The sequence below is a fragment of the Lepus europaeus genome, chromosome 19, assembly GCF_033115175.1.
Source record: "Lepus europaeus isolate LE1 chromosome 19, mLepTim1.pri, whole genome shotgun sequence".
Taxonomy (NCBI): domain Eukaryota; kingdom Metazoa; phylum Chordata; class Mammalia; order Lagomorpha; family Leporidae; genus Lepus; species Lepus europaeus.
Window position 1 is genome coordinate 8456948 of NC_084845.1, and position 25449 is coordinate 8482396.

Sequence of the window (25449 nt, forward strand, 5' to 3'; positions counted from 1 at the left end):
AATCCCCCCATCACTGCAGCTTTTGGTGGGCTTCACCCTGTCCACCATCTTCCCTGACTTGGCACATCTTCAGTGAATACCAGCACTGCTGCCCAGCTCCCCGTGCTGCCGGCGAGGTGGCAACCAGAGCTGGGAGCCACCTACAGCACACGGCCCTTAGTGCTGCTGCAATTAGGAAGTACACGTGTGGAGGCTGTAGTCCCGACCACAGCCTCAAAGCGCCCAAGCTTACACTCTCTTTTTTTTTTTAAAGAGTTACAGAGAGGGAGAGAGAGACAAGAGAGCTCCCTCCACAGGCTCACTCTCCAGATGGCCACAACAGCCAGGGCTGGGCCAGGCCAAAGCCAGGAGCCAGTTTATTCTGGGTGCAGGGGTCCAAGCACTTGAGCCATCCTCTGCTGCTTTTTCCAAGCCATTAGCAGGGAACTGGACTGGAAAGGGAGCAGCCAGGACATAATCCAGTGCCCAAATGGGATGCTGGCACTGCAGGTGGTGGCTTTACCTGCTGAGCCACATCACTGGCTCCCAAGCCCATATTCTTTTCTTTTTAAAGTTTTATTTATTTGAAAGGCAGAAATACAGAGAAAGGAGGAGAGAGAAAGAATCTTCCATCTGCTGACCACTCCCTAAATGGCTGCAATGGCCAAGGCTGCGCTGGGCCAGGCCAAAACCAGGAGCCAGGTGTCCTCCACATGGGGGCAGGGGCCCAAGCAATTGGGTCATCTTCTGCTGCTTTCCCAGGCACACACACTATCAGGGAGCAGGATTGGAGGTGAAGCAGCAGGGACCTGAACCAGCGGCCATATGGGAGCCTGGCACCACAGGAGGAGGCCTAACCCTCTAAACCACAGCGCTGGTCCCTAAGCCTACATTGTTAGGCTGAGCTACTGATGCCCAAGAATCCACACTAGCACGTGCCTGCCTGTTATATCACCTTCTTCTCCAAGACATCACCTCGAAAGGAGCTAAGAAAAAATTAAGGGAACCAATGGCATGAAACTGGACGGTCAAAGAGACACAGTGGGGTTCTAAACAGATGAAACAAGAGGCTTTAACGTCAGCAGAATTTTGTCACTTTAGGAAGGTTGCAGAAAGCTTGCAGTCTGCTTCCGTGGCAGTACCAAGTTGACAGTGCAGCTGCAACTCAGTGGCACCATCAGCAGATGTCTGGTCACTGTAAATGCTTCATTACCACAGCAGAGCCTCTGCCAACACTTCAGTCTCAGGTACCCAATCGACACAGCAGGGGCTGCACAGTCAGCACGACACATTCATTTCGTGAAACCAAATCTATCGGTGTCCACTCCAGCACTGAGAACACGTGCCCTCACTGAGCGCCCAGGTCTGCAGACCGCACTGACAGGCAGGCAGCCAGAGTTCTGTGGAAGACGGCGGAACAGGGAGGGAGCTTACTGCTCTGCTCTGGTCTAGAGAAAGATAGTTAAAAACAAACAAACAAAAAACGTGGAGAGAGCGCAGGCTCAGGGAGGGGATAGGGAGAAAGCAGCAGAGGAAAGTCCATGCAAATTAGAGGGACACTGTGGGCCTACACGGAGGGTGTGGATGCGCACAACTCAGGACCCCAGCAGCTGAGCACCTCAGCACCAGCTCTGGAGAGTGAGGAGAGACCAGACTGCCAGAGCCCACGCCACTGGCGATAGAGCTGTAGGAAGAGCCTGGCATGAGTCTCGCTTGGAGCCCTTTGGGGGACAGTATACCTGCCAACCTAGAGGGAATAAAAGGGGCACGTTTTTCTCCCTGACCACCCGGCACTAGCCAAGAATGGGCAGGCGCCGTCTTGGACATACGTAACAGCTGTGCCAGCTCATGTTCGTGCACCCAGCAATCAACCAAGCAGAGATGCCTGAGTCTGGCTGGGAGAACTGCCAGGGCTGGGTGCTTGTGACTGTGGGAGCCTTGTGTGCTGGGACTGTGAAAACACTGTGGCTGCACATGCTCGGGGGCCCTGCCTCCCTGCTGAGAGTCCCTGCTGTGCGATCTGTGCTCACACCGAAGAATGCATGAACCTTTGTGTGGCTCCTGTGGCAGTGAGAATGAATACTGCACTGACTGGGGCAAGTGACCAGGCACTGGTCTCCTTGGAGGGGAGGAGGTAAGCATGACACTGTGCCAACAGAGCTGAACAAACTTCCCCTCTTATTTAGGGAAAAAAAAAAAAGAGAGAGAGATTTACCATGCCCAATTCGGGCGTCGCCTTGGACACTGCCCTCACCCTGGAACACTGACACAGCTCCCTGGCCATACCCACACACACCTCTAATCCACAGAGACATAGTCCGGAGATAACAGTCATCACAGGGGGGAAAATACACCAACAAGAATCTCCACAAGTGCCTAAGAATAAACGCAGCAATTCAAGAAGCAAGAATAAGGAAGACCACAGGATGCCCCACAGGAACACAGCACTTCAACACTGGAATGGGAAGATGAAGGCTGAAGAAATGCCAGGGACGGAATTCAACACTGCTCACGGGGTTACTCAGCAGTGATCAGAAGCAAACCCACAACTACAGAAATCCCTACATGACATGAAAGAACTTTTTTCTCATGAAATTGAGATTTTTAAAGAGAAATCAAAATGAAACATTGGAAATGAAGAATTCAATAGAACAAATTAAAAAATGCAGTAGAAAGCCTTAACAACAGAATCAGTGAGGCAGAAGAAAGAATATCTGAATTAGAAGGCAAATCTCTGGAAATTTCACAGACCAAAAAAAAGAAGAAATCAGAAATTAAAAAATAGTGTTGGAGATATATGGTATACTATTAAACCACCCAACATATGGGTCTTAGGAGTTCATGAAGGCACAGAAAGACAGAATTGATTAGAAGGCCTTTTTAGTGAAATAATTACAGAAAAACTTCCCTAATTTGGAGAAAGAAATGAACTTCTAAGTACAGGAAGCACACAGAACTCTTAATAGATATGACCAGAAAAGATCTTTTTAAAGATTTTATTTATTTATTTATTTGAGAGGTAGAATTACAGACAGAGGGAGAAACAGAGAGAGAGGTCTTCCATCCACTGGTTCACTTCCCAGATGGCTGCAACAGCTGGAGCTAAGCTGATCTGAAGCCAGGAGCCAGGAGCTTCTTCCAGGTCTCCCATGTGGTTACAGAGGCCCAAGCACTTGGGCCATCTTCCACTGCTTTCCCAGGCCACAGCAGAGAGCTGGATCAGAAGTGGAGCAGCCGGGACATGAACTGGTGCCCATATGGACTTCTGGTACTGCAGGTAGAGGCTTAGCCCACTGTATCACAGTGCTGGCCCCCAGAAAGGATCTTCAACACGACACACTGTAGTCAAACACTCCACAGTAAAACATAAAAAAAAAGAAAGATTCTAAAAGAATCTAAAAAGATTCTAAAAGAAATGCCATATTACTTTCAGAGGATCTCCAATTAGACTCACAGCTGAATTCTCATCAGAAACCCTACAGGCTAGGAGAGAATGGCGAGATATAGTTCAAACCTTAAGAGAAAAAACTGTCAACCCAGAATACTGTACCCTTCAAAGCTCTCATTTATGAATGAAGGTGAAATGAAGATCTTTCATAACATAAAGAACTTGAAAGAATTTGCCACCACTCATCCAGCCTTACAAAAGACGCTGTAAGGATGTGCTACACACAGAAACATGGTCATCACTATGAAAGAAGGTGAAGGCAGAAAATACCCTAGTAAAAGTACAAAGGAAATCCAAAGTAAGTAAATAGGAACATTTATGGAAAAACAGCAGGGCCAAGTCCTTATTTATCAATAGTCACCTTGAATGTAAATAGCCTCAACTCTCCACTTAAAAGATACAGACTGGCTGAATGGATTAAAAAACAAAACACTATTTGCTGCCTAGAAGAAACACATCTCACCAACAGAGATACACACAGACTGAAAGTTAAAGGGTGGAAAAAATATACCATGTTAACAGAAACCAAAAAAGAGCTGGTGTAGCCATCCTAATATCAGACAAAATAGACTTTAACACAAAACTGTTAAAAGAGACAAAGAAAGGCACCATGCAATGATTAAGGGATCAATTCAACAGGAAGATGTGATTATAATAAATGTATACACACCTAGTTACAGGGCACCTGGCTATTTAAAAGAAATGTTAATGGATCTAAAGGGAGATATAGACTCTCATGCAATAATAATGGGGAACTTCAATACCCCACTTTAAGCAATGGACAGCTCAATCACACAGAAAATCAGCAAGGAAACAACAGTTAATTGACACTACAGACCAAATGGACCTAACAGATATCTACAGAACTTCTCACCCTACAGCTGTAGAATACACATTCTTCTCTCCAGTACATGGAACTTTCTATAGGATAGACTACATGCTAGGCCATAAAGCAAGTCTCAGCAAATTCAAAAAAATCAAAATCAAACCATGCACCTTCTCTGACCACAATGGAATAAAGCTGGACATCAACAACTCAAGAATCTCTAGAACATATGCAAAACACATGGAGACTGAACAACATGCTCCTGAATGAACAGTGGGTCACAGAAGAAATCAAAAGAGAACTTGAAAAACTATTGAGGAGGGGCCGGCGCCATGGCTCACTTGGTTAATCCTCCACCTGTGGTGCCAGCTTCCCATATGGGTGCCGGTTCTAGTCCCGGTTGCTACTCTTCCAGTCCAGCTCCCTGCTGTGGCCCAGGAGGGCAGTGGAGGATGGCCCAGGTGCTTGGGCCCTGCACCCGCATGGGAGACCAGGAGGAAGCACCTGGCTTCGGATTGGTGCAGCGCACCGGCCGTAGCAGCAATTTGGGGGGTGAACCAACGGATGGAAGACCTTTCTCTCTGTCTCTCTCTCTCACTGTCTAACTCTGCCTGTCAAAAAAAAAAAAAAAAAGAAAGAAAGAAAAGAAAAGAAAATAGACATCAGTGGAAATGGGAACAGGAGAGGGAGAAGGAGGAAGGGCGGGAGGGTGGGTACGGTGGGAAGACTCACTAACACTATGTTCCTGAAGTTGTGTTTATGAAATGTATGACATTTGTATACCTTAAATAAAAGGTTTCTGGGTAAGGGAGAAAAAAGTGCTGAGTGCCATGACAGCGTGTGCTGGAGCAGAGTGGTCCCTAACCTGCCACCCCTGCAGCCCTGAGGGCAGGACTGCTCCCCGTACTGTCTAACACCTGCCACAAGACAGCCTCAAGATGCAGGACACGGAGGGTCCCAGGTCTGACAGCGGCCAGACTGCTCAGCTCCTTCTCCAAGAGCGGACGTCTCACACCGAACAACTGATGCCACAGACTCCAGAAGGCGCGCTTCTCCAGAAAGCGTCCTGTGACAGGGGTCACCTGCTGCGTGGTCACACTCTTACCTGTAGCTTCAATGTACTCAATGCATCTTTCGATAAAAATAGGGATCGGCTTCTCTGGAGTCACGACGGTTGTTAGGGGCACCCCAAAATAGTTGCTCTCCCAGGTTGCCTTCGTGATGGATGGCCGGGGTTTGGGCTTTGGTTTCTGTGCAGAAGAGAAAAGGAAGCACAAAAACAAAGTGAGTGCCAACACGGATCAGCAGGGATCAGCAGGGCCCAGCAGGGCCTGGACGTGTGGAAACTGCTGGTGAGATTTCACTAAGACAGAGAGCCCCACTCGCTCAACTCACTAATTTCATATTTTCTGGCCTCCCAATACTACGTAAGATGCCAGAAAGTGGCCCTGGTCACACCTGGAGCGTGAGACTGCACTGTTAGAACAAAGATGTTTATAAGAGGCAAGCCATGTTTATATAATACAGTAACAACTGGATGACTCTCCACATTCTTTAGCACGGATACACCGGCATACATGGGAAACTTTCCAAATAGGCCACACGCGTAACAGACGTTATAAAGACAGTTAAAATCATAAAAAAATAAAAAAGTGCAATGTAAAACTAATAACTTCCTCTTTCCAGAAAAACAGCCTGCCTTCTGCCAGGGTGGACAGCCCCTGTGAGAGCCCTCTCCCACACACTAGTGTGGGGTTAATTCCAGAGGGCTTCTGCCGAGGGCAAGGGCAACCAATCAGATAGGACAAATGAGACAACTCTGTCTTTTCTCTCCCCAAAGCCAGCACCCTCATGAAGCAGTGACAGCGACAGCACTGTGTGAGACCTCACTACACACCACGCAAGCTCCAAATGTCCTTAAAAAAAAAAAAAAAAAGATTTATTTACTTGAGAGGCAGAGTTAGAGAGAGAAAAGTCTTCCATCTGCTGGTTCACTCCCCAGATGGAAGCAATGGTCGGAGCTGGGCTGATCTGAAGCCAGCAGCCAGGCGCTGTGCCCAAACGGGATGCTGGCGCTGCAGGCGAAGATTTAGCCCACGACGCCACAGCGCCGGCCCCCGCAATGTCCCTTCTTTAAACCCCACAGCCCTCCATTTTGCCAAGGACAAAGTCTGATGTGCCTGAGTGACACAATTAGTAAGTCAGAGTCCTTCCACTCAGACCCAGAAGACCTGGCACCACAGTGCGGTCCCATTCACACTGTTAATATGGAGATACTCTGCTCCAAAATTATTCATTTTATCTTGATGTTCACCTGGGAAAAACCCTGCTCTAAACAAATGGTAAATTCCTCAAGCTAAAGAAATGCATTTGGAATTTTTATCTTTGGTTAATATATCTACTAAAAAGAGAAGGCTAACAAACAGAACCATGGGGAATGGACCCAGGTGATCCCCAGCAATTGAGTTTCACTTCCAAGTTGGGGAGACCAATTCAGAGGGCAGATGTAGTCAGAAATGTGTGGGTCTGATGACCCTAAAGTATTCATGGATTTTTCTTTTTAAACAAAATTCACTAAGGAGACAAACAGCCAAGTCCCGAGTCAGCCACCTCTTCCTTGCCCTGCCCATCCTTCTGCCTCCTAGCGCCCTGTTATATGGGAGCAAATCACTTCCTTTTCAGTCTGAGACTCTTCGAGGACCTCCTGTGCAAACCAACGCGTGCGTCGGGGGGAAACCTGCAGAGAGCCCACTTCAGTGCTGCTGGTTCCCAAAGCAGGGGCCAGGAGAGGCGGTCTTCACAGAGCCCGCTCCCTCACTCAGTCTGCAGCATGCTGGAATGTGGGTGGCTTCTGGGGTCCCAGAGAAAAAGGGACCACGAACCCCAGGAAGCCTGCTCACTGCCATCTGCCCACTCTTCTCGGCCCCACGAAGTCAGTCTTTAAGGTGTGGCAGTGGCCACTGCCCACACAGACTGTGAGGCAAACAGGTCCTGGTGAGTGACTGACAACACACTCTACAGGAGCTGATCTAACCAACCGAGGCTGTCTCTCCGGGGTCTCCTCCTATTAAGCCTTGCGAGGTGGGAGTTGGGGTGCAGCGGGTGTAAGCAGCCACTTGGGACACCCACATCCCATGTTGGAGTTCCTGGTTCAAATCCTGGCTAATCCATGCTTCCGATCCAGCTTCTTAATAAGACTGGGGAGGCAGTGGCCGACGAGCCAAGTACTTGGGCCCTTGCCACCCACGTGGGAAACCCAGATGGAGTTCCTGGCTCCTGGCTTCAACCTGCCCCAACTCTGGCTGTTGTGGGCATCTGGGGAGTGAACAAGCGGATGGGAGACATTTCTGTCACTTTACTTTTTGAAAAAATGAAGAGAAAAGAATTTAAACCTTTTTAAAACTTTGGGACCTGGCAGATCTGCATCTCTATCCAGACCGAGGAAGTCTGTGACTTGCCGCCTCCAGGCAGCTCCCTGCTCTCCGGCGGTCTGAGGGTTAAGTGGCAGGATGTGTGGGAAGCCCACTAGTATTCAAACTAGTATTCAAACTGATCTTCCCATCAGTGTTTTTAACTGACCTACTCCTGCTGAATTCGCCTGTCAAAACTAACATAGTAGCCTGTTCTTGGATAAAACTGAGACTTCCAAGTACACTGTTGTTAAGGACAAAAACGGAACTGCAGGGGAGCCGCAGGAAGCTGCCCCTCCTCAGCACATCTGGAACCACGGTCTAGGAAGACAACTGTCAGTCTCTGACAGAATGACAAAGGCAGTCTTCCTGGGGGCCAGGTCTTGGCCTGGTTCCTTTCTACGCATCGCCTCACTCCAGAGGCCCAGCGGTTTGTAGGTGAGGACGGTAAGAGCCCCACTTTCCAGGGGAGGAAGCGGAGTCCTACAAGAGCAGGCCAGGTCTGTCTGATTGCAATCTTTGCCCTGCAGCACCACAGCTCACACCTTCTTGTGAAGGCTGTGTGTGTGTGTATGTGTGCGCGCACAGCATCACTACATGGCCGCTTGAGTAAATGAACAAAGCGCACCGGGTTCTAGTCCCAGTCGGGGCACCGGATTCTGTCCCAATTGCTCCTCTTCCAGTCCAGCTCTCTGCTATGGCCAGGGAGTGCAGTGGAGGATGGCCGAAGTCCTTGGGCCCTGCACCCCATGGGAGACCAGGAGAAGCACCTGGCTCCTGCCATCGGATCAGCGCGCTGCGCCGGCCGCAGCACACCAGCCGCAGCGGCCATTGGAGGGTGAACCAACGGCAAAAGGAAGACCTTTCTCTCTGTCTCTCTCTCTGTCTACTCTGCCTGTCAAAAAATAAAAAATAAATAAAATTAAATTAAATTTAAAAACTGCCTTAAAACCATCAGAAAAGATAAAAAGCACTATAATAAAAAAAAAAAGATTTATTTATTTATTTGAAAGGCAGAGTTACAGAGAGGCAGAGGCAGGGGTCTTCCATCTGCTGGTTTACTCCCCAGATGGCCGCAATGGCCAGAGCTGCACGGATCTGAAGCCAGGAGCCAGGAGCCAGGAGCCTCCTCCAGGTCTCCCATGCAAGTGCAGGGGTTCAAGGACTTGGGCCATCATCTACTGCTTTCCCAGGCCATAGCAGAGAGCTGGATCGGAAGAGGAGCAGTCAGGACTCAAACTGGCACCCATATGGTATGCCGGCACTGCAGGCAGTGGCTTTACCCACTACACCACAGCACCAGCCCCTATAGAATGTTAAAATGCCGCCTTGAAACAGCTGAAGGCTCCCTAGGATGCCACAGAATTAGGCAGAGAATTCTTGCACAACTAATTCTAAACCTTCCTAGTAAGGAAATCAGAGTTTGCCGTGCATGCCAAGAGCTGCGCCAGACTGTTGATACAACCAGCAATACTTCAGACCTCTGAAGGGCACTGGGCACATTCCAGATGGAAATGCCATTCTCCTGAGTGGCTTGCCAGATGTCTCATGTCCCCGGTCAGACATGTGTCATTCATTAAGGAGTCACTGGGAGCACTCTCAGCAGCAGGTCCCTGGAGAGGAGAAAGTGACACCCCGCAACATCCATCTTCTTTTGGGGACACTCACTTAGCAAGCTGCCCTGAGAAAGCTTCCAGCCAGAGAAGCCACGCCCTGAGAACAGGGCACACTTCTGTACCTCTCAGTGCAGCGTCCAGCTGGGTGCTCGGGAGCAAGCGCTCTGCGCAATTAATCATCCAAACCCTCACAACCACCTGGGGCTATCACCCCACTTCACATTTGAGAAAACAGGCTCAACGGAATCCACACCCACTCCAACAGAGTTGTGTTCTATGAAGGCCAAAACGTCGTGCTCCTTCCCTGATACCACTCTGATGAGAGGCCTCAGCCACAGGCAAAGCCCTGGGCCAGCCTGCACTGCCCTCCCCTCGTCCTCCTAGACAGATGTGCATTGTTCTGTAGCTCAGGTTTCCTTAACACACGCCTGACTCTGGGGCGGGCGTCTGATGCGGTGCGGAAGATGCCGTTAGGGACACCTGTCCCCTGTGTCGGCGCGCCTAGACGCAAGACCTGGCTCTGCTTCTGATCCTAGTTTCCTGCAAACGCACATCCTGGGAGGCAACAAGTAAAGATTCAAATACTTGGGTCCCCACTACCAAGTGGGAGACCTGGACTGAGTTCCTAGTTCCTGGCTTCAGCCTGGCCCTGCCCCAGATATTGCAGGCATTTGGGGGTGAATCAACAGATGGAAGATCTTTCTCTGACTTTAAAATAAATTTTAATTTTTTTTAAAAGATGAGACACAATAGTTTTTAAAAATGTCATGCTATAGTTGGCCAGTGCTGTGCCATAGCAGTTAAAGCCGCCACCTGTAGTGCCAGTATCCCATATGGGTGCCGGTTCAAGACCTGGTTGCTCCACTTCCAATCCAGCTCTCTGCTATGGCCTGGGAAAGCAGTAGAAGATGGCCCAAGTCCTTGGGCTCCTGCACTGCATGGGAGACCCGGAAGAAGCTCCTAGCTTCTGGCTGCGGATTGGCACAGCTCCAGCCTTTGCAGCCATTTGAGGAGTGAACCAACGCCGCTACCTCTACCTCTCTGTAACTCTGCCTTTCAAAAACATAAAAAATAAATCTTAAACCCCCCCCCCAAAAAAAACAAAAAACAAAAACACCTCATAGAACAATGCAAACACTACACCCTAATGTAAACTATGACTTAAAAAAAAAAAAATGTCTTGGGGCCGGTGCTGTGGCATAGCTGGTAAAGCTGCCTCCTGCAGTACCGACATCCCATATGGGCGCCAGTTCAAGACCCGGCTGCTCCACTTCCGATCCAGCTCTCTGCTATGGCCTGGGAAAGCAGTGGAAGATGGCCCAAATCCTTGGGACCCTGCACCCGCGCGGGATACCCGGAGGAAGCTCCTGGCTTCGGATCAGCACAGTTCCAGCCATTGCGGCTAATTGGGAAGTGAACCATCAGCTGGAAGACCTCTCTCTCTCTCTGCCTCTCCTCTCTGTATAACTCTTTCAAATAAATAAATAAAACTTAAAAAAAAGGCCGGCGCCACGGCTCACTAGGCTAATCCTCCGCCTTGCGGCGCCGGCACACCGGGTTCTAGTCCCGGTCGGGGCACCGATCCTGTCCCGGTTGCCCCTCTTCCAGGCCAGCTCTCTGCTGTGGCCAGGGAGTGCAGTGGAGGATGGCCCAAGTGCTTGGGCCCTGCACCCCATGGGAGACCAGGAGAAGCACCTGGCTCCTGCCATCGGATCAGCGCGGTGCGCCGGCCGCAGCGCACTACCACGGCGGCCATTGGAGGGTGAACCAACGGCAAAAAGGAAGACCTTTCTCTCTGTCTCTCTCTCACTGTCCACTCTGCCTGTCAAAAAAAAAAAAAAAAAAAAAAAAAAAACTTAAAAAAAAGAAAAAAGAGTAAAAGCGTTCCAAGCAGCACCTCAGAGGGTCACACAGTGGGTGACACACTCTGGCTGACTGACTGGTAGGATTCTTAAAAACATCACAGATTCCACAAAGGACATTATTACAGTTTCCCCCTAAACTACTTCCTTGCATTCCATGGCCAACGTTGTATCTTTCTGACTGCCAATTCTCATATTCCCAAGAGAGTTTCAACAAGGCCTTCCAATAACATGACTTGCTTCTGTTGCAGATGTATTCTCAATTAACTGGTGTCCCCCTTTGGCTCTGAAAAAACACAAACCCAAGTTTAAGGGAAAACTCGAAGGCAGATTTACTCTTGCCGGCAAGGGCTGCCATGAAAGGACAGGTGCTCAGGCGCTGGTCTCCTTCAGGCTGGCAGGGAGCATTGTGACCGAATCACTCACTACCTCGGGGCATGTCCACTTAGCGATGAACAGGAAGGAGCATGGAATCTTGGTCTTCCCATCCCTCTTGAACGATGGGAAAAGAGAAGAAGGCGTGTCATCCCACCAGAGGCACGAGAACAACAGAGACTCTGCAAACCCGGGTCAAAACCTGCTGCTACCTCCGAAAACTCAGGGACACGCGTTTGTAACTCTCTTTACCTGAAATGCAACTCACACTGAATCTGGACTTGCAGTGCTATGGGTCAGTTTTTTTTTTTTTTTTTTTCTGACAGAGTGGACAGTGAGAGAGAGAGACAGAGAGAAAGGTCTTCCTCTGCCATTGGTTCACCCTCCAATGGCTGCTGTGCTGCGGCCGGCGCACTGCGCTGATCCCAAGCCAGGAGCCAGGTGCTTCTCCTGGTCTCCCATTGGGTGCAGGGCCCAAGCACTTGGGGCATCCTCCACTGCACTCCCGGCCATAGCAGAGAGCTGGCCTGGAAGAGGGGCAACCGGGACAGAATCCGGTGCCCCGATCGGGACTAGAACCTGGTGTGCCGGCGCCACAAGGCGGAGGATTAGCCTGTTGAGCCACGGCGCCAGCCAATGGGTCAGTTTTTACTTGCTTGCCTCATTGCAAACATCGGCTAAAGCTCACTCGGAAGGCACGTCCCTTAGGAAGCACAGCTGATCCTGATGAGAGCTACAAATCTTGAGTTCCTACAAAGGTGTCCAGTATCACCAGGCTGTGCAGAACATGCTGGCACATGAAAGCATCAGAGCAATTCTCTGTTCTTTGAAAAATAGATCCAAGCTGCCCACTAGCAGTAGTAGTATTTTTAATATTTATTTATTTACTTGAAAGTCAGAGTTTCACAGATAGAGAAGGAGAGGCAGAGAAAGAGAGAGAGAGAGAATCTTCCATCCACTGGTTCACTCCCCAGTTGGCTGCGACAGCTGGAGCTGTGCTGATCTGAAGCCAGGAGCTTCTTCTGGGTCTCCAACACGGATGCAGGGGCTCAAGCACTTGGGCCAACTCCTACTGCCATCCCAGGCCATAGCAGAGAGCTGGATTGGAAGAGGAGCCGCTGGGACTTGAACCAGCATCCATATGAGATGCTGGCACTGCAGGCGACTGCTTTATCCACTATGCCACAGTGCTGGCCCCTATTATTATTTTTTAAATAACAGGTGTGAGGTAAACTAGGGCAGACAGTTGAAGATAGTCTATTTTTATCCCCCAAACACATGAAGTTCTTTGGGCTTAAAATACACTGGGACTCAGGGACAGCAGTCTCAGAGTTCCGGCTGCTATGTCAGTGTCCCCATGCCCGTTCTGTCCTCCACTCAGCTGGACTCTGAAGCCAGAAACAAACAGCACCACACCATCCTTGGAGGTCGCTTGTTCAAATGAACACGCCCACTGGACCGACGGAGGGGTCTAAACACGTGTCCCTGACTCCCGATATGAGCATCTTTCTTACAGACTAGACTCCAAACACCACTGTAAGGGGAAGCAAGACCAGGGTTCAAAAAGCTCAGCTCCTCCTCTTGGCAGCTCTGCCACTTGGGCAAGGTGTCTGATCTCTCAGAACCTCAGTGACCTCACCCCTAAAACAAGACTGCAAGAGGAGTCGGGGAGAGTGCCTGGTACCGTACCCACTGCACAAAGCACGTGCGGCCGTGCAGTCTGCAGCCTCCACGGCTCGCCCTGATTCCCCCTCGCCCCACTCCTTGAAGGCCCAGGGCTGTCAGGGTCAGGTTCCGTGTGGTTTCCGGCAAAGCCTCCCCACCAAGCCTCCGTCTTCACTGACTTCAGCTGCCTCACCCTTCAAAAGTCTCAACCTTAAAGAACCTTTGCCGGATGTCCCCTTGGGATTAAACCTCCTGGTTAAAAAATATCTCAGTACCCTGAACCTACCAGCTGCTAATATTCAAAAATGCAAGCACAGGTTAAACCCCCTATCCCAGAGACTGCAAACTAGAGGACTGAACTGCTGTACCTATGGCACCTCGCACAGCGCCAGGCACATACCAAACGCTCACTCAATGCCCGTGCGTTTTGTTTCCTTCCTCAAAGAAGGAATGAGCTTGTCCTTGCCACCAAAGAAAACTGCTCCAGGAGTCAGAGCCACGGTCACGCCAGGTACCGCCCCGTTCTGAGGAGGACAGTGTCCAGCTGGCCTGAGGCTCCCGGGCAGGGCAGCCTCCTCTGGAGCGCAGTCTTTCCTGGGCAGGTCACAGAGAGCTCATCTCTCAGCACTCAGTGTGTCTGTCCAAAGCTACAGCTCTCCCAGGGGAGTGAGCAGCGCGACTCCCCAGCTGGTTTTTATTCACACCAGAAACTTCGACTCTGCCCTAGAGCTCACAAAGTAAGAGCTGTGTGCACACAAAGCCACAACAACCAGCCAATTCACTGAACCCAATGAAATAACCCAATTCACTGGGGGGAGGAGGGGGGACACAAACTGTCAAACTGGTTACTTGGTGCCTTACAGACCAAACAATGCGTGATTGAACTGGTTAGCTTTTCAATAGGTGGTCTTGTCATGTGCTAGCTACAGTGAGTGAAAGATTTTCTTTATCATTCTGTTTTGTCTTTTTTTTTTTTTTTTAACACAAAAGTAAGAGCACGTCACATGGAAGAGTAACAGGCAATAATATCTTCTCTTTAAACCCGTGGTCGAATGCGCCAGGCTCAGCAATCTGAGCGAGCTCCAGAGGCGCGTTTTGTGGAGCAAGGCTCCCAGGCCTGGTTTTTGCCGATCCCAATCTCGTCTTTGCAAACGCACAGCGCTGGGAGACAGAGACCATGTGCAACAACAACTCTTTGCAGACAAAGCAGCTATTCACGGACCCACTGAAGTGCAATCGGAGATTTTCAGTCTCATTCAGCTGAGTGCGGAAGGCTCCCCCTATGAGAGAGGGCGCTGAATGGTTCAGCTGGGCGAGGGCCCGACTGAGAGCCAGCGTTACAGTCTGCACTTTCATTAGGGGACATGAAAGCCAGTCCCTCACTCTGACTCCACTGTCCAGGAAAGAGCTCCTGAGAGAGCAGCCAAGGGCGCTGGGCGCGTTTTCTTCTTCGCATCAGTACCCAGAGCATAGCTTTTATTTGTTAGGGCGGTTGCTAGGGCGAGTACTGAGAAAGGAGCTTAGTAACACACAGGGTTAAAGCTTCCACAAAAGCAGAGGGACAATGTTGGTCCCACAGCTCTGGCTAGACCAGACTAGCTTTCTCCTTCCTCTGAATACAGTATACATATTCTCGTATTCTTGCGTATTCTCACCTTCCCGTCTTTCTTCACCTCATGCCAATTGTTTGGTTCCCTTCAAGGTCTGCTTATGTGATAACAGCAGCCAGGGCTTACCCAGCTTGCTTTGTTCTTAGCTCACAACCCTGCGAGGAAGACGCCTGCTCCTCTTCTCAGAAAGTTCAAGGACAGAGGAAGCAAATCCCCAGGGTCCCAGTGAGGAAGTGGCGGAGCCCAGACCCAGAGGTAGGACCCGTTTCCCATGGCCTGAGGTCTGTCACCACACTGCACACAAGCACTCCCCACCAGGGACTCTGTGCATGGTCCTCCCTGGGCAGACAGCTGTCTTCGGCTGCGGTGCAGGTCTGACCGCCCCTACTAGCACCGAGGTCTGGGCAAGAAGGGTGCGGGCCGCTCCCCGGCGGTGCCTGGCAGAGTGCATTTTCTGTGACCAACTGAAATTGGAGTGCCTGGCCACGCCCCCTTCCAACACACACTGTTTTGCTTTGTCATGCCAATAAAAATCAAAGGCAAAATCCTCTTGTAGGGGCTGGCCTGGCATTCTCTGCCCTGATGGTATCTTGCTTTTCCGGTAAAGCAAGTGTTGTCTGTGTTCTTAGTGGCAGCAGCAGTGTTGCTCCTGTCTACACTGGGATGACAGAGGAGCTACACGCTTCTCAACGCACCATCTTCACTCTTGCCAAAGGAAACTCCTACAGTGACTGCTGGCACACAACTGTGCCTGGGCCAGAGGTGTCATTTTTATTTGACTTCAAGGGGTGTGGCCTGCAGAACCAGAGCCAGAACAGAAGTGGGCCCATTCTTGCTCTCCGACCCGGCAGTCAGGCGAAGGGAGGTCCTGGGCTAGGACGCGTGCGTCCCAGCCTGAACACGGCACCTCACGGGCGCACGCTAACTGCCTGTGTTCTGCTGAGTCTGCACTGCGCTGTGTGCTCTTTAAAGCATGGTTTGTTTAGCAGTGTGTGTGTGTGTGTGTGTGTGTTTTTGACAGGCAGAGTGGATAGTGAGAGAGAGAGATAGAGAGAAAGGTCTTCCTTTTTGCCATTGGTTCACCCTCCAATGGCCGCTGCGGCTGGCTCATTGCGCTGATCCGAAGCCAGGAGCCAGGTGCTTCTCTTGGTCTCCCATGCGGGTGCAGGGCCCAAGGACTTGGGCCATCCTCCACTGCACTCCCGGGCCATAGCAGAGAGCTGGCCTGGAAGAGGGGCAACCGGGATAGAAGCCGGCACCCCAACCGGGACTAGAACCCAGTGTGCCGGCACCGCAAGGCGGAGGATTAGCCTGTTAAGCCATGGCGCCGGCCTATTTTTAAATTTTTTTTTTATTTGACAGGCAGAGTTAGACAGTGAGAGAGAGAGACAGAAAGGTCTTCCTTCCATTGGTTCACCCCCCAAATGGCTGCTACAGCTGCCGCTGCGCCGACCCGAAGCCAGGAGCCAGGCACTTCTTCCTGGTCTCCTACACAGGTGCAGGGGTCCAAGCACTTGGGCCATCCTCCACCGCCTTCCCGGGCCAGCAGAGAGCTGGACTGGAAGAGGAGCAACCGGGACTAGAACCCGGGGTCCATATGGGATGCCGGCTCCGCAAGGCAGAAGATTAACCAAGTGAGCCACAGCGCCGGCCCCTCAATGTGCTATTATGCCACCTTCCTAACTCCCCGGTGTGCAAACACCCCCACAAATCAGAGGGCTGTCTGTCAGCACTCAGATGCTCCAGCAGCAGTCTTCACTGGGGGTGGAGGAGGAAGAAAAGAAATGCAAAATGTTCAAATGTTTGCGTTCTGGTATCCTCACACAGGAGAGCTTTGGGAAAATACGGGGAGGCAGATCAGGTCACTCCTGGCTTCCTAAATAAGGACTGCTTTTGATGGGTTTGTGCGCCTACCAAGCTTTGGAGAACAAAGCACTGGACAAAGGTAAAGGACAAAACTAGCGGGGGGAAATCAAATAGGAGAAGACCGTGTACGTCTCCACTGATGGTCGGCACAGAGAAGGGTCAGGGACAGAGGCTACAGTGACGCTGCCCTGCCCACTGCATGGGTAAGCACACCCTCGGGGAACACTCCATGCCATGAGAGAACCCAAAGGGGATGCTCTGAACTTGCTCCAATACCAGGTGCTTCCATCTCCGTGCGCCACCAAACAACAAAACTGTCAGCTCTCAAAACAACCTGGACTCTCAATCCTTTGGATATGGTATATTTCTGGCCACGTTCTTTCCAAAGGACCCTGCAGTACTTCCAGACACGCTGCCTCATGGGAAGCAGAGGAGCTGCGATGTGGAGAAATCACAATGCTGGCGGAGGCTGACGAGGGAACACAGTTCTGTGGTAGTCTCACCAGGATGCCTTTCTCTGAAAACAAAGAATACTTCTCCCCCACTCTAAATAGGGCAGAAAAGAAAACATTTGGGAAATACTTTTTCTATCTCAAAGCCTAAGCCCAAGGGGACAGGGCACCACTACAGACACCTGCCTTGCAGACTACACACTACGTCCTCTTTATTTTTTTTAAAGATTTATTTATCTATCGGAAAGGCAGAGTGACAGAGAGGGAAGGACAGAGGGAGAGGGAGAAGAAGAGGGAAAGGAGAGAGAGGGAGAAGGAGATGAGAGGTCAATCTTACACCTGTTGGTTCACTCAAATGGTCACAACAGCTAGGTCTGGGCCAAGCTGAAGCCAGGAGCTCCATTCTGGTCTTCCACATGGGTGGTATGGGCCTGAGCACGTGGGCCATCACCCACTGCCTTCCAAGCTCACTAGCAGGAAAGCTGCAGGGGAGATGGGGGCAGACGACACGAACCTGCACTCTGATATGGGATGCCAGTGCGAGACAGGTGGCTTGACCCACTTGCACCACAAAGCCAGCCCGTCATTCTATGCAAGATAAGAGATTGTGTTTGCTACTATTGTCTCTACATCTGAGAGTCCGCCAGATGCTTCTAATGCATAGTTAACGTTTCCTTTCCTTTTTCCCTCCCTGCCCCAGTTGTCCCCAAATGAAATCCAAGCCTCTCACTGATAGCAGCAGTGATTCACGTCAAGATACAATCACAGAGCTGACGGCAATCCCACTTATAAATATGGAACAGATTTATAACTCTCAGCGGCAAGATTCTTCTCACTGATTTCTGTGTCTAAATTATCATTTAGTCATTCAGTAACCTGTATAGACCAGCAAGGGAAAGAAGGAGCACGGGACAGACAGACGGTGACAGGCCTGCTGAGCAGGAAGAGACGCAGGTGTGCCACTTCGGGTTCCAGTGTTTCAGTGAAGGAAGAGCAAGTGTGATGTCACTGACTCAGCCCCGTGTCAGGACCCCGACAAGCTCGGAACTATGCGCACTGTGGTAACTAATCCACTGTGTTGAGACAAAGACGCCCCAGGCTGGCCATCCTATCCAAGGTCCCGACTACCTGAGGGCTGCCGGTAGCAGCACCTCGGACCCTACTAACACTGTTAGGCCAGCACATACAGCACACATGATCTCTTTTTTTTTTTTTTTTTTTAACCAGAATAAACATTATCATCAATCAACTCTCACTGAAACACTGTGCACACCTCTCCCGTGACTCCTCCGGAATTGGGGTCTTACCTTAGTGTTCCTCCGTAGACTGCGAAGAATATTCCTCCTCCTCGGGTCTTCATCTGTTTCGTACGGAATGACAGCATTGTCCCCTTTATAGCCCTGGGATGCCTGGTCCTCTTCCTTCTTCCGGATGGGCCCCAGTTCATCGTCGCTGCCCACGCTGAAGCTGGTTCGGTAACTGGCAAACCTCCCCAGCCGGGTGCATCTCGTCCTATACAGCACTGGCTTGCTCACGACAGACACCTTGCGGCCTCGCTCCAGAGAACTGGTGTCCATCTCACTGTCGGAACCATTCCCGCTGCCATTGGACTGGGCCTTGTTGATATTGCGAATGGTGATGATTTTGCCCTGGGTGCTGTCATGGGGCACAGAGTATATGTTCTCCTCCTCATTCCTTGGCTTCACCACAGCATCCATGGGCTCAGCATAGTCAGAAGGATCGAACCCGTCCTGTGGCAGCCAGGGGCTGGAAGACACAGACTTCCTCTGGCCCTCCCGATGGCCTTGATCCAAGTAAGACAGGTCCCCCTTCGTGATTTCAAAGTGGACAGGAGGCTTTGGCTTCACTGGCGGAGGTACTTTGTTGTTGAGTCTACTCTCGAAGTTGCTCATGATGAAAGACAGCCCGTCGTTCCCCTCCAGCTCCACAGAGAGCTTGGAGTGGTCTTTGGACAGGGAGGGCAGAGACGTGTCTTCTCGAAGCAGGCTGTACGATGGCGGCTCCATGTCCTCCTCGGAGTCCTGCAAGTTCGAGTTGCAGAGCGGCGAGCCTGCACGGGGGGAGTTAAACACCTCTTCTGTGGTGCTGCAGGCCTCGGCGGCGTTATCATACATGTGGGTAGCCTCAATTATGTTCTTTTTCTCCACCACATCTTTAAAAAACGGGTGGAAGATGTCAAGTTTATGCTGGGGTTGGCTACAGGGGATGCTTGTGAACTTTCCGTCAATTTCTTGAGCGATCTCCTCCCCCTCGGTCAGCTGCTCCCGACTCAAGTCATTGTCCAGGACATCGACAGCGCCATCAGTGAGTGCCACGAGCTGAATGGGGATAATATCCTGCACCTCACAGAGAAAGGCACGTAACATAGCCAAGGAGGCCTTACGTTTGGCTGAATAGAAAACAATGTACCCATGAACCAAGCGGCTCTTTCTGACGCTAAACGAGGAATGGTATGAGAGCACAGACAGCTCAATGCGCTTCTTGTGCAACCCGATGGGGAGTTCAAGTAACACAGAGTTGCTGCTTCCACAGTGGGAAGACTTACAGGTCTGAGACTGAAGGACAGGGAAAAGTATGTCGTCTGCACTAAAAGGATCTCCACACATCAGACACATGACGATTCGCAGGTCAATGTCAGCCAAGTCCTTGATGCTGGCAGTAGAACTGACAAGGTTCAAGTTACGTTTAGAGTCCAAGAGGCCCTTCAAAACTTGGCTGATCTGCTTTTCATTAATGTTGCGTCCGTAACCAATGCCAGCGGAAGCAGGGTCAAGAAAGACACACTGAAGCTTACTGGCTATCTGCTGCCCCTGCTGGATTAAGCTATGCAGGGTCTCGCCACTGGTGTCGCCTCTCTTGTTGACCAAAATGAGCGTCAGGGGCAGGTGGGCCAGGTGGTTGTCCCGCCTGCCAAGCGTGGACTCCCTGCTCTTCTCTATGCTCTCCACCACATAGGACAGTGACTCCTTCGAGTTGTAAAGGCAGAGACACCCGTGGGGCTGAAATGTTGGGGTCTGGAAGGAGTTCACAGGAAGCCTGACATTCCCCTCTATCGGCCTCAGGGACAGCTCATACATTTTACCGTCTATCACATACTTGTCATCATTTGTACAAAGAGCTCGGATCTCATTCGCCAACTCTCGGGCAAGGCCATCTTTGCCCAAGATAACCAAGTTGATTCTATCAATGCTGGGGTCAGACAGTGAGTTTTTCTGATTCCGGTCGGAGGGTCGGAGAAACCTCGAGCCAATCAAGTGCTCAATCTTGGCATCCGCACACGCCGGGCAGCTGGGGCACGTCTCCTTTGTCGGGTGGTACACAAAATGGATGTGCTTCAGAATCAGGGCGTCGCGCTCCGCCTGCAGCTTCTGTAGCGCCTTGAACCGCTGCTCCTCCCCCAGCACGTCCTGAATGACACCCATCTTCTCCTTGCTGGGCTTGGCGTCCAGCTCCAGCTCATAGAACAACTCTGAATATTCCAAAAGCAACTCCTGAAAGTCTTCCTTTGCTTTGTCTATAATCTGCTTTTGGTGCCTGCCATAAATGTCCATGTACACAGACTCTTCCAGCCACTGGTAGAAGTCTTCGTTCATGATAAAGCTGCGGGCCTCCTCCCACGGCTTGCCGGGAGTGATGAACGGAGAGGTCTCCAGGTTTTCTTTGAACGCCCTTCTCATCTCCGCCCTCTTCCTGTCGTTGCGCAGCTTCTCCAGGTGGGCCTCGTACAGCTGCTCGGCAGGAACGGTGTCCATGAGGTCGAAGGGAATCCGTTCGTTTTCCATGTTGTCAATGTGGCTGGTGGCGTCCCACGGGGTCTCCTCCAGCACAACGAACCACTTCAGGAATTCTGGTTTGGTTTCCAAGAGCTTCTTGGCCTTGACGCAGCTGAGGTGGGCGATTTCATCGAGACCGGGTAGAAGCGCCTCGAAGGCCAAGGGCAGGGCGGCCAGGTACAGCTTCCTCCGGCGCTCGACGTGCTCCTGCTTGAGGCGGTGGACGTGCTGCAGGAACAGCTTCTTGGCCTTCGGAGTCCCCTCCAGGTAGACGTAGTCCTGGTACTCCGGAGAGGCCTGCATCTTGCGGCTGACACTCGGCCAGTTCTCGTTGTGGTTTTTCACAATGCGACTCACCAGCCACTCGTACTTGTCCTTGGCCGTCGCTATCTGCTGACTCTGCTGCTTGAGAGCCTCAAAGTAGGGAATTATTTTTGTCTTTCCTCGACTTTTATCAATCAGCTGCACTAAGGTGCTGAAAGCCAAGTCCACATTTACATTGGATCTCGCCGAGGTCTCTACAACCTGGAGGTTCTTTTTGCTTAAGGCAAAAGTATGTGCATCTCTAATGTACCGCTCCACCCCCTCATCACACTTCGTCAGCACCACCACGATGGGTTTCTTTGTTTTTGCAAGCTGATTGTAGAGGTTGGAAACAAACTTGAGCTGGTCATCGAAGTTCCTGTTCATGCCCCTGCTCACGTCAACGCCAAGCAGAAAGCCATCGATCAGCAGCTTTCCGTCGGGCATTTGTTTCTGCTCAAAGTCCTGCTCCAGCCCCAGCTGGTCCGTGCAAAAGTACATGAGCTTTTCAGCTGAGGCGAGCTTGGTTGCAGCAGCTCTCTTGATGTAGGGCTGCAGGGCCGTGCTCCGATGAGGCTGGAAAGTCTGATCATCGATGAACTCAGTCTGTTCCACAATGTGCATCTTACATTCCACACAGTCCTCCAGGGAGCGGCTAACCTCCCCCCAGTAGAGGAAGTGGTCATTGTTGACCACTCGCCCGCCAAAGTCACTGGTGCTGAGGACGGACGTGTGGTCCAGGTGAAACTCATCAGCACTGGGGCGCACGAAGCGGTTGCACAGACAAGATTTTCCAATGCCGCACTGGCCCTTCTCTTTCTCAGTCCCAGACAACCCCACCACACTGATGTTGTAGGTGGGAATGCGGACATCTTGTTTTCTTGCCATCATCATCGTCGACACATCCTGCTCCAGTCGGCCACTTCCGAGATCAGATTAGTGTCTTCCAGTGGACCTGCTGGCCTCCGACATCATCACTGGGGGCTGGCTGCCCGAGCAGTGCCAGGTCCCGTAGTGGTTGTATACCAGGATGAGGTCACTTTTCACAGCTTCTCATGGCCTAATAGCCACCATTGCTTCCTAGATGGGGAGAAAAAGAAAACCCATTAGCATAATTTTAGAACCCAATTTTAATTACTAAACTAAAAGCAATTTTTAAAAAATATTTATTTATTGACTTGAAAGAGTTACACAGAGAGAGAAGGAGAGACAGAGAGAGAGAGAGACAGAGAGACAGACAGACAGAGACAGAGAGGTCTTCCATCAGCTGATTCACTCCCGAAATGGCCGCAATGGCCGTAGCTGCGCCGATCCGAAGCCAGGAGCCAGGAGCCAGGAGCCAGGAGCCAGGAGCCAGGAGCTTCTTCTGGGTCTCCCACGTGGGTGCAGGGCCGAAGCACTTGGGCGGCCATCTTCTACTGCTTTCCCAGGCCATAGCAGAGAGCTGGATTGGAAGTGGAGCAGCCGGGACTTGAACAGACGCCAACATGGGATGCCGTCACTGCAGGTGGTGGCTTCACCCGCTATGCCACAGTGCCGGCCCCACAAAAATCAATTTTTTACTCAAAAAATATTCAGCAAAAACCTAATAGACACTTGGCCTTATCCCTGGTAAAGATGCAACGGCAAATAAGACTCACCTCTACGCACTCTCAGAGAAGTACAAAACAAGTCCAACACAGAAAAGCAGCATGCTAAATGCTACAACAAGGGTATGAGGGTGCCTTGGAAGAAGAGCTACTCCCAGGACTAGCTATAGGTGCAAAGCAGGCTGGAAACCCTCGTGCAGCAAGAAAGAGTGATGGATCATCTCATCAGCACACTGGTGCCATCTTGAAGGAGGTCCCATTGGCCAAGCCTGGGACAACTGGGACACCAAAATAATTAGGTACAGTAATGAATTAAAACCCTTTGCGGGCCAGCATGGTGGCATAGCAGGTAAAGCTGCTGCCTGCAGTGCCAGCATCCCAAATGGGTGCTGGTTCAAATCCCAGCTACTCCACTTCCCATCCAGCTCCCTGCTATGGGCTAGGAAAGTAGCAGAAGATGGCCCAAGTCCTTGGGCCCCTGGACCCACGTGGGAGACCTGGAAGAAGCTCCGGGATCCTGGCCTTGGATCGGCCCAGCTCCAGCTGTTGGGTTCGTTTGGGAAGTGAACCAGAGGATGGAAGACTTTTCTTTTTCCTCTCTTGGTTTCTGCCTATGCCTCTCTGTAACTCTGCCTTTCAAATAATAAATAAATAAATAAATAAAATAATAATAATAATAAAAAACCTTTGCAAAAAACAGGAATTGAAGTCCATACAACTCTATCAGGAAGAAGCACGACTGGATGCTACACCTCAGAGTGAAGTCCTAATGAGGAACAGGATATCTGCCTGGAATCCAGACATGGGGAGTTGGTTTTACTTGTAAGGGAAAGAGAAAACAAGACACATAAAATCCAAATGGGAAAGATGTTTGGCCTAGCAGTTAGGATACCTGGGTCCCACATCAGACTGCCTGGATTTGATGCCTGGCTCTGGGTCTACCTCCAGAGTCCTGGTCATGTGCACTCTGAGGTGGCAGGTGACGGCTCAAATAGTTGGATCCCTGCCAACCACATGAAGACCTGGAATGAGCTCCCAGCACCGACCCTGGCCTAGCCTCAGCTTTGAGGGTATCTGGGAAGTACACCAGCAAGTAGAAACTGTTTCTCTTAATTTGTCTTTCTGCCTCTTAAATTAAAAAAAGAAACAAACAAAAAACCCAACTGCAATTATGGTGGAGCAAGCAGGCAACACCTTGAGTGGGTAACACAAATGAACACCAATGAAGGGTGACACAGGCGCACTGCCAGCGTGCACACAAGTGCCCAACAGAGGACACAGCATCCATCAAGCATTGTGGCCTAGTCGGCATTATCTGAACCTAGTCATGAGGAAAAACACAAATTAGTGACATTTTATTTTTTTAAAGGGGGAGGCCTCTCTGTTTCAAATAGAAACAAATGGCTATATAAAGTATCCAGATTAAGGATAAAGGATAAAGAGACATAGTAACAAAGCACAACGATCCCATCCTGAGCTGAATTCCTATGCCAGAATGGGGGAAGGTGGCCATACAGGACATTATTCATCAATTAGCAATATCAGACTGTGAATGAACTATTCAATAAAAGTATTTTACCACAAAATTAGTTCTTAGATCAGTTGCCTGTGCTACAGCTTAGCGGGTAAATCCGCTGCCTGCAGTGATGGCATCCCATATGAGCACCAATTCGAGTCCTGGCTGCTCCACTGCCAATCCAGCTCCCTAATAACGTGCCAGTTAGAAGACAGCCCAAGTCCTTGGGACCCTGCACCCACGTGGGAGACCCAGAAGAAGCTCCAGACTCCTTGGCTTTGGATCAGCCCAGCTCCAGTTGTTGCAGCTCATTGGGGAGTGAACCAGAAGATGGAAGATTCTCTCTGCCTCTCTGTAACTTTCAAATAAATAAATAAATCTTTAAAAATATATATTATGGTTAAGCTGGTTACAGGTGCTGTGGTGCAATGGGTTAAGCCACTGTTTGGGATGACTACATTCTACCATTAGAGTGCCTAGGATTAAGTCTGGCCTCCACCTTTCAATTCAGCTTCCTACTAATGAACTTGGGAGGCAGCAGATGGTGGTCCAAATACTTGGGTTCCTGCCACCACACAGAAGACCTGGATAAGAGTTCTGAGCTCCAGGGCCGGTGCTGTGGCACAGCGGGTTAACGCCCTGGCCTGAAGTGCCGGCATCCCATATGGGCACTGGTTCTAGTCCTGGCTGCTCCTCCCTGCACCCCCCTGAGAGACGTGGAAGAAGCTCCTGGCTCCTGGCTTCGGATCAGCACAGCTCCAGCCGTTGCGGCCAATTAGGGAGTGAACCATCGGATGGAAGATCTCTCTCTCTCTCTGCTTCTCCTCTCTCTGTGTGACTCTGATTTTCAAGTAAATAAATAAATAAATCTTAAAATGAAAAAAAAAAAGAGTTCTGAGCTCCTAGCTTTGGCCAGGCCCAGCCAAAGCTATTGCCAGTATGGGGGAATGAACCAGCAAATGGAAGTTCTCTTTTTTCCCTTTTTAAAGATTGAAAGTCAGAGTTGCAGAGAGGCAGAAGCAGAGAGAGAAAGTCTTCCATCTGCTCGTTCACTCCCCAAATGGCTGCAACAGCTGGAGCTGCGCCGATCCGAAGCCAGGAGCCAGGAGCTTCTTCCGGGTCTCCCACATGGGTTTAG

The 25449-nt window shown here is 50.6% G+C and overlaps 1 protein-coding gene across 1 annotated transcript in view; it reads right to left on the minus strand.

Moving 5' to 3' along the window:
• Nucleotides 1-25449, minus strand: part of ARHGAP35 (Rho GTPase activating protein 35) — a 115954-nt gene that overhangs the window by 43191 nt on the left and 47314 nt on the right. The window contains exons 2-3 of the mRNA XM_062175818.1: nt 18417-22286; nt 5359-5503 (exon numbers count right to left, since the gene is read on the minus strand). Coding sequence (XP_062031802.1) covers nt 5359-5503; nt 18417-22100 — 3829 coding nt within the window. The 5' untranslated portion in view covers nt 22101-22286. The remainder of the gene's footprint in view (nt 1-5358; nt 5504-18416; nt 22287-25449) is intronic.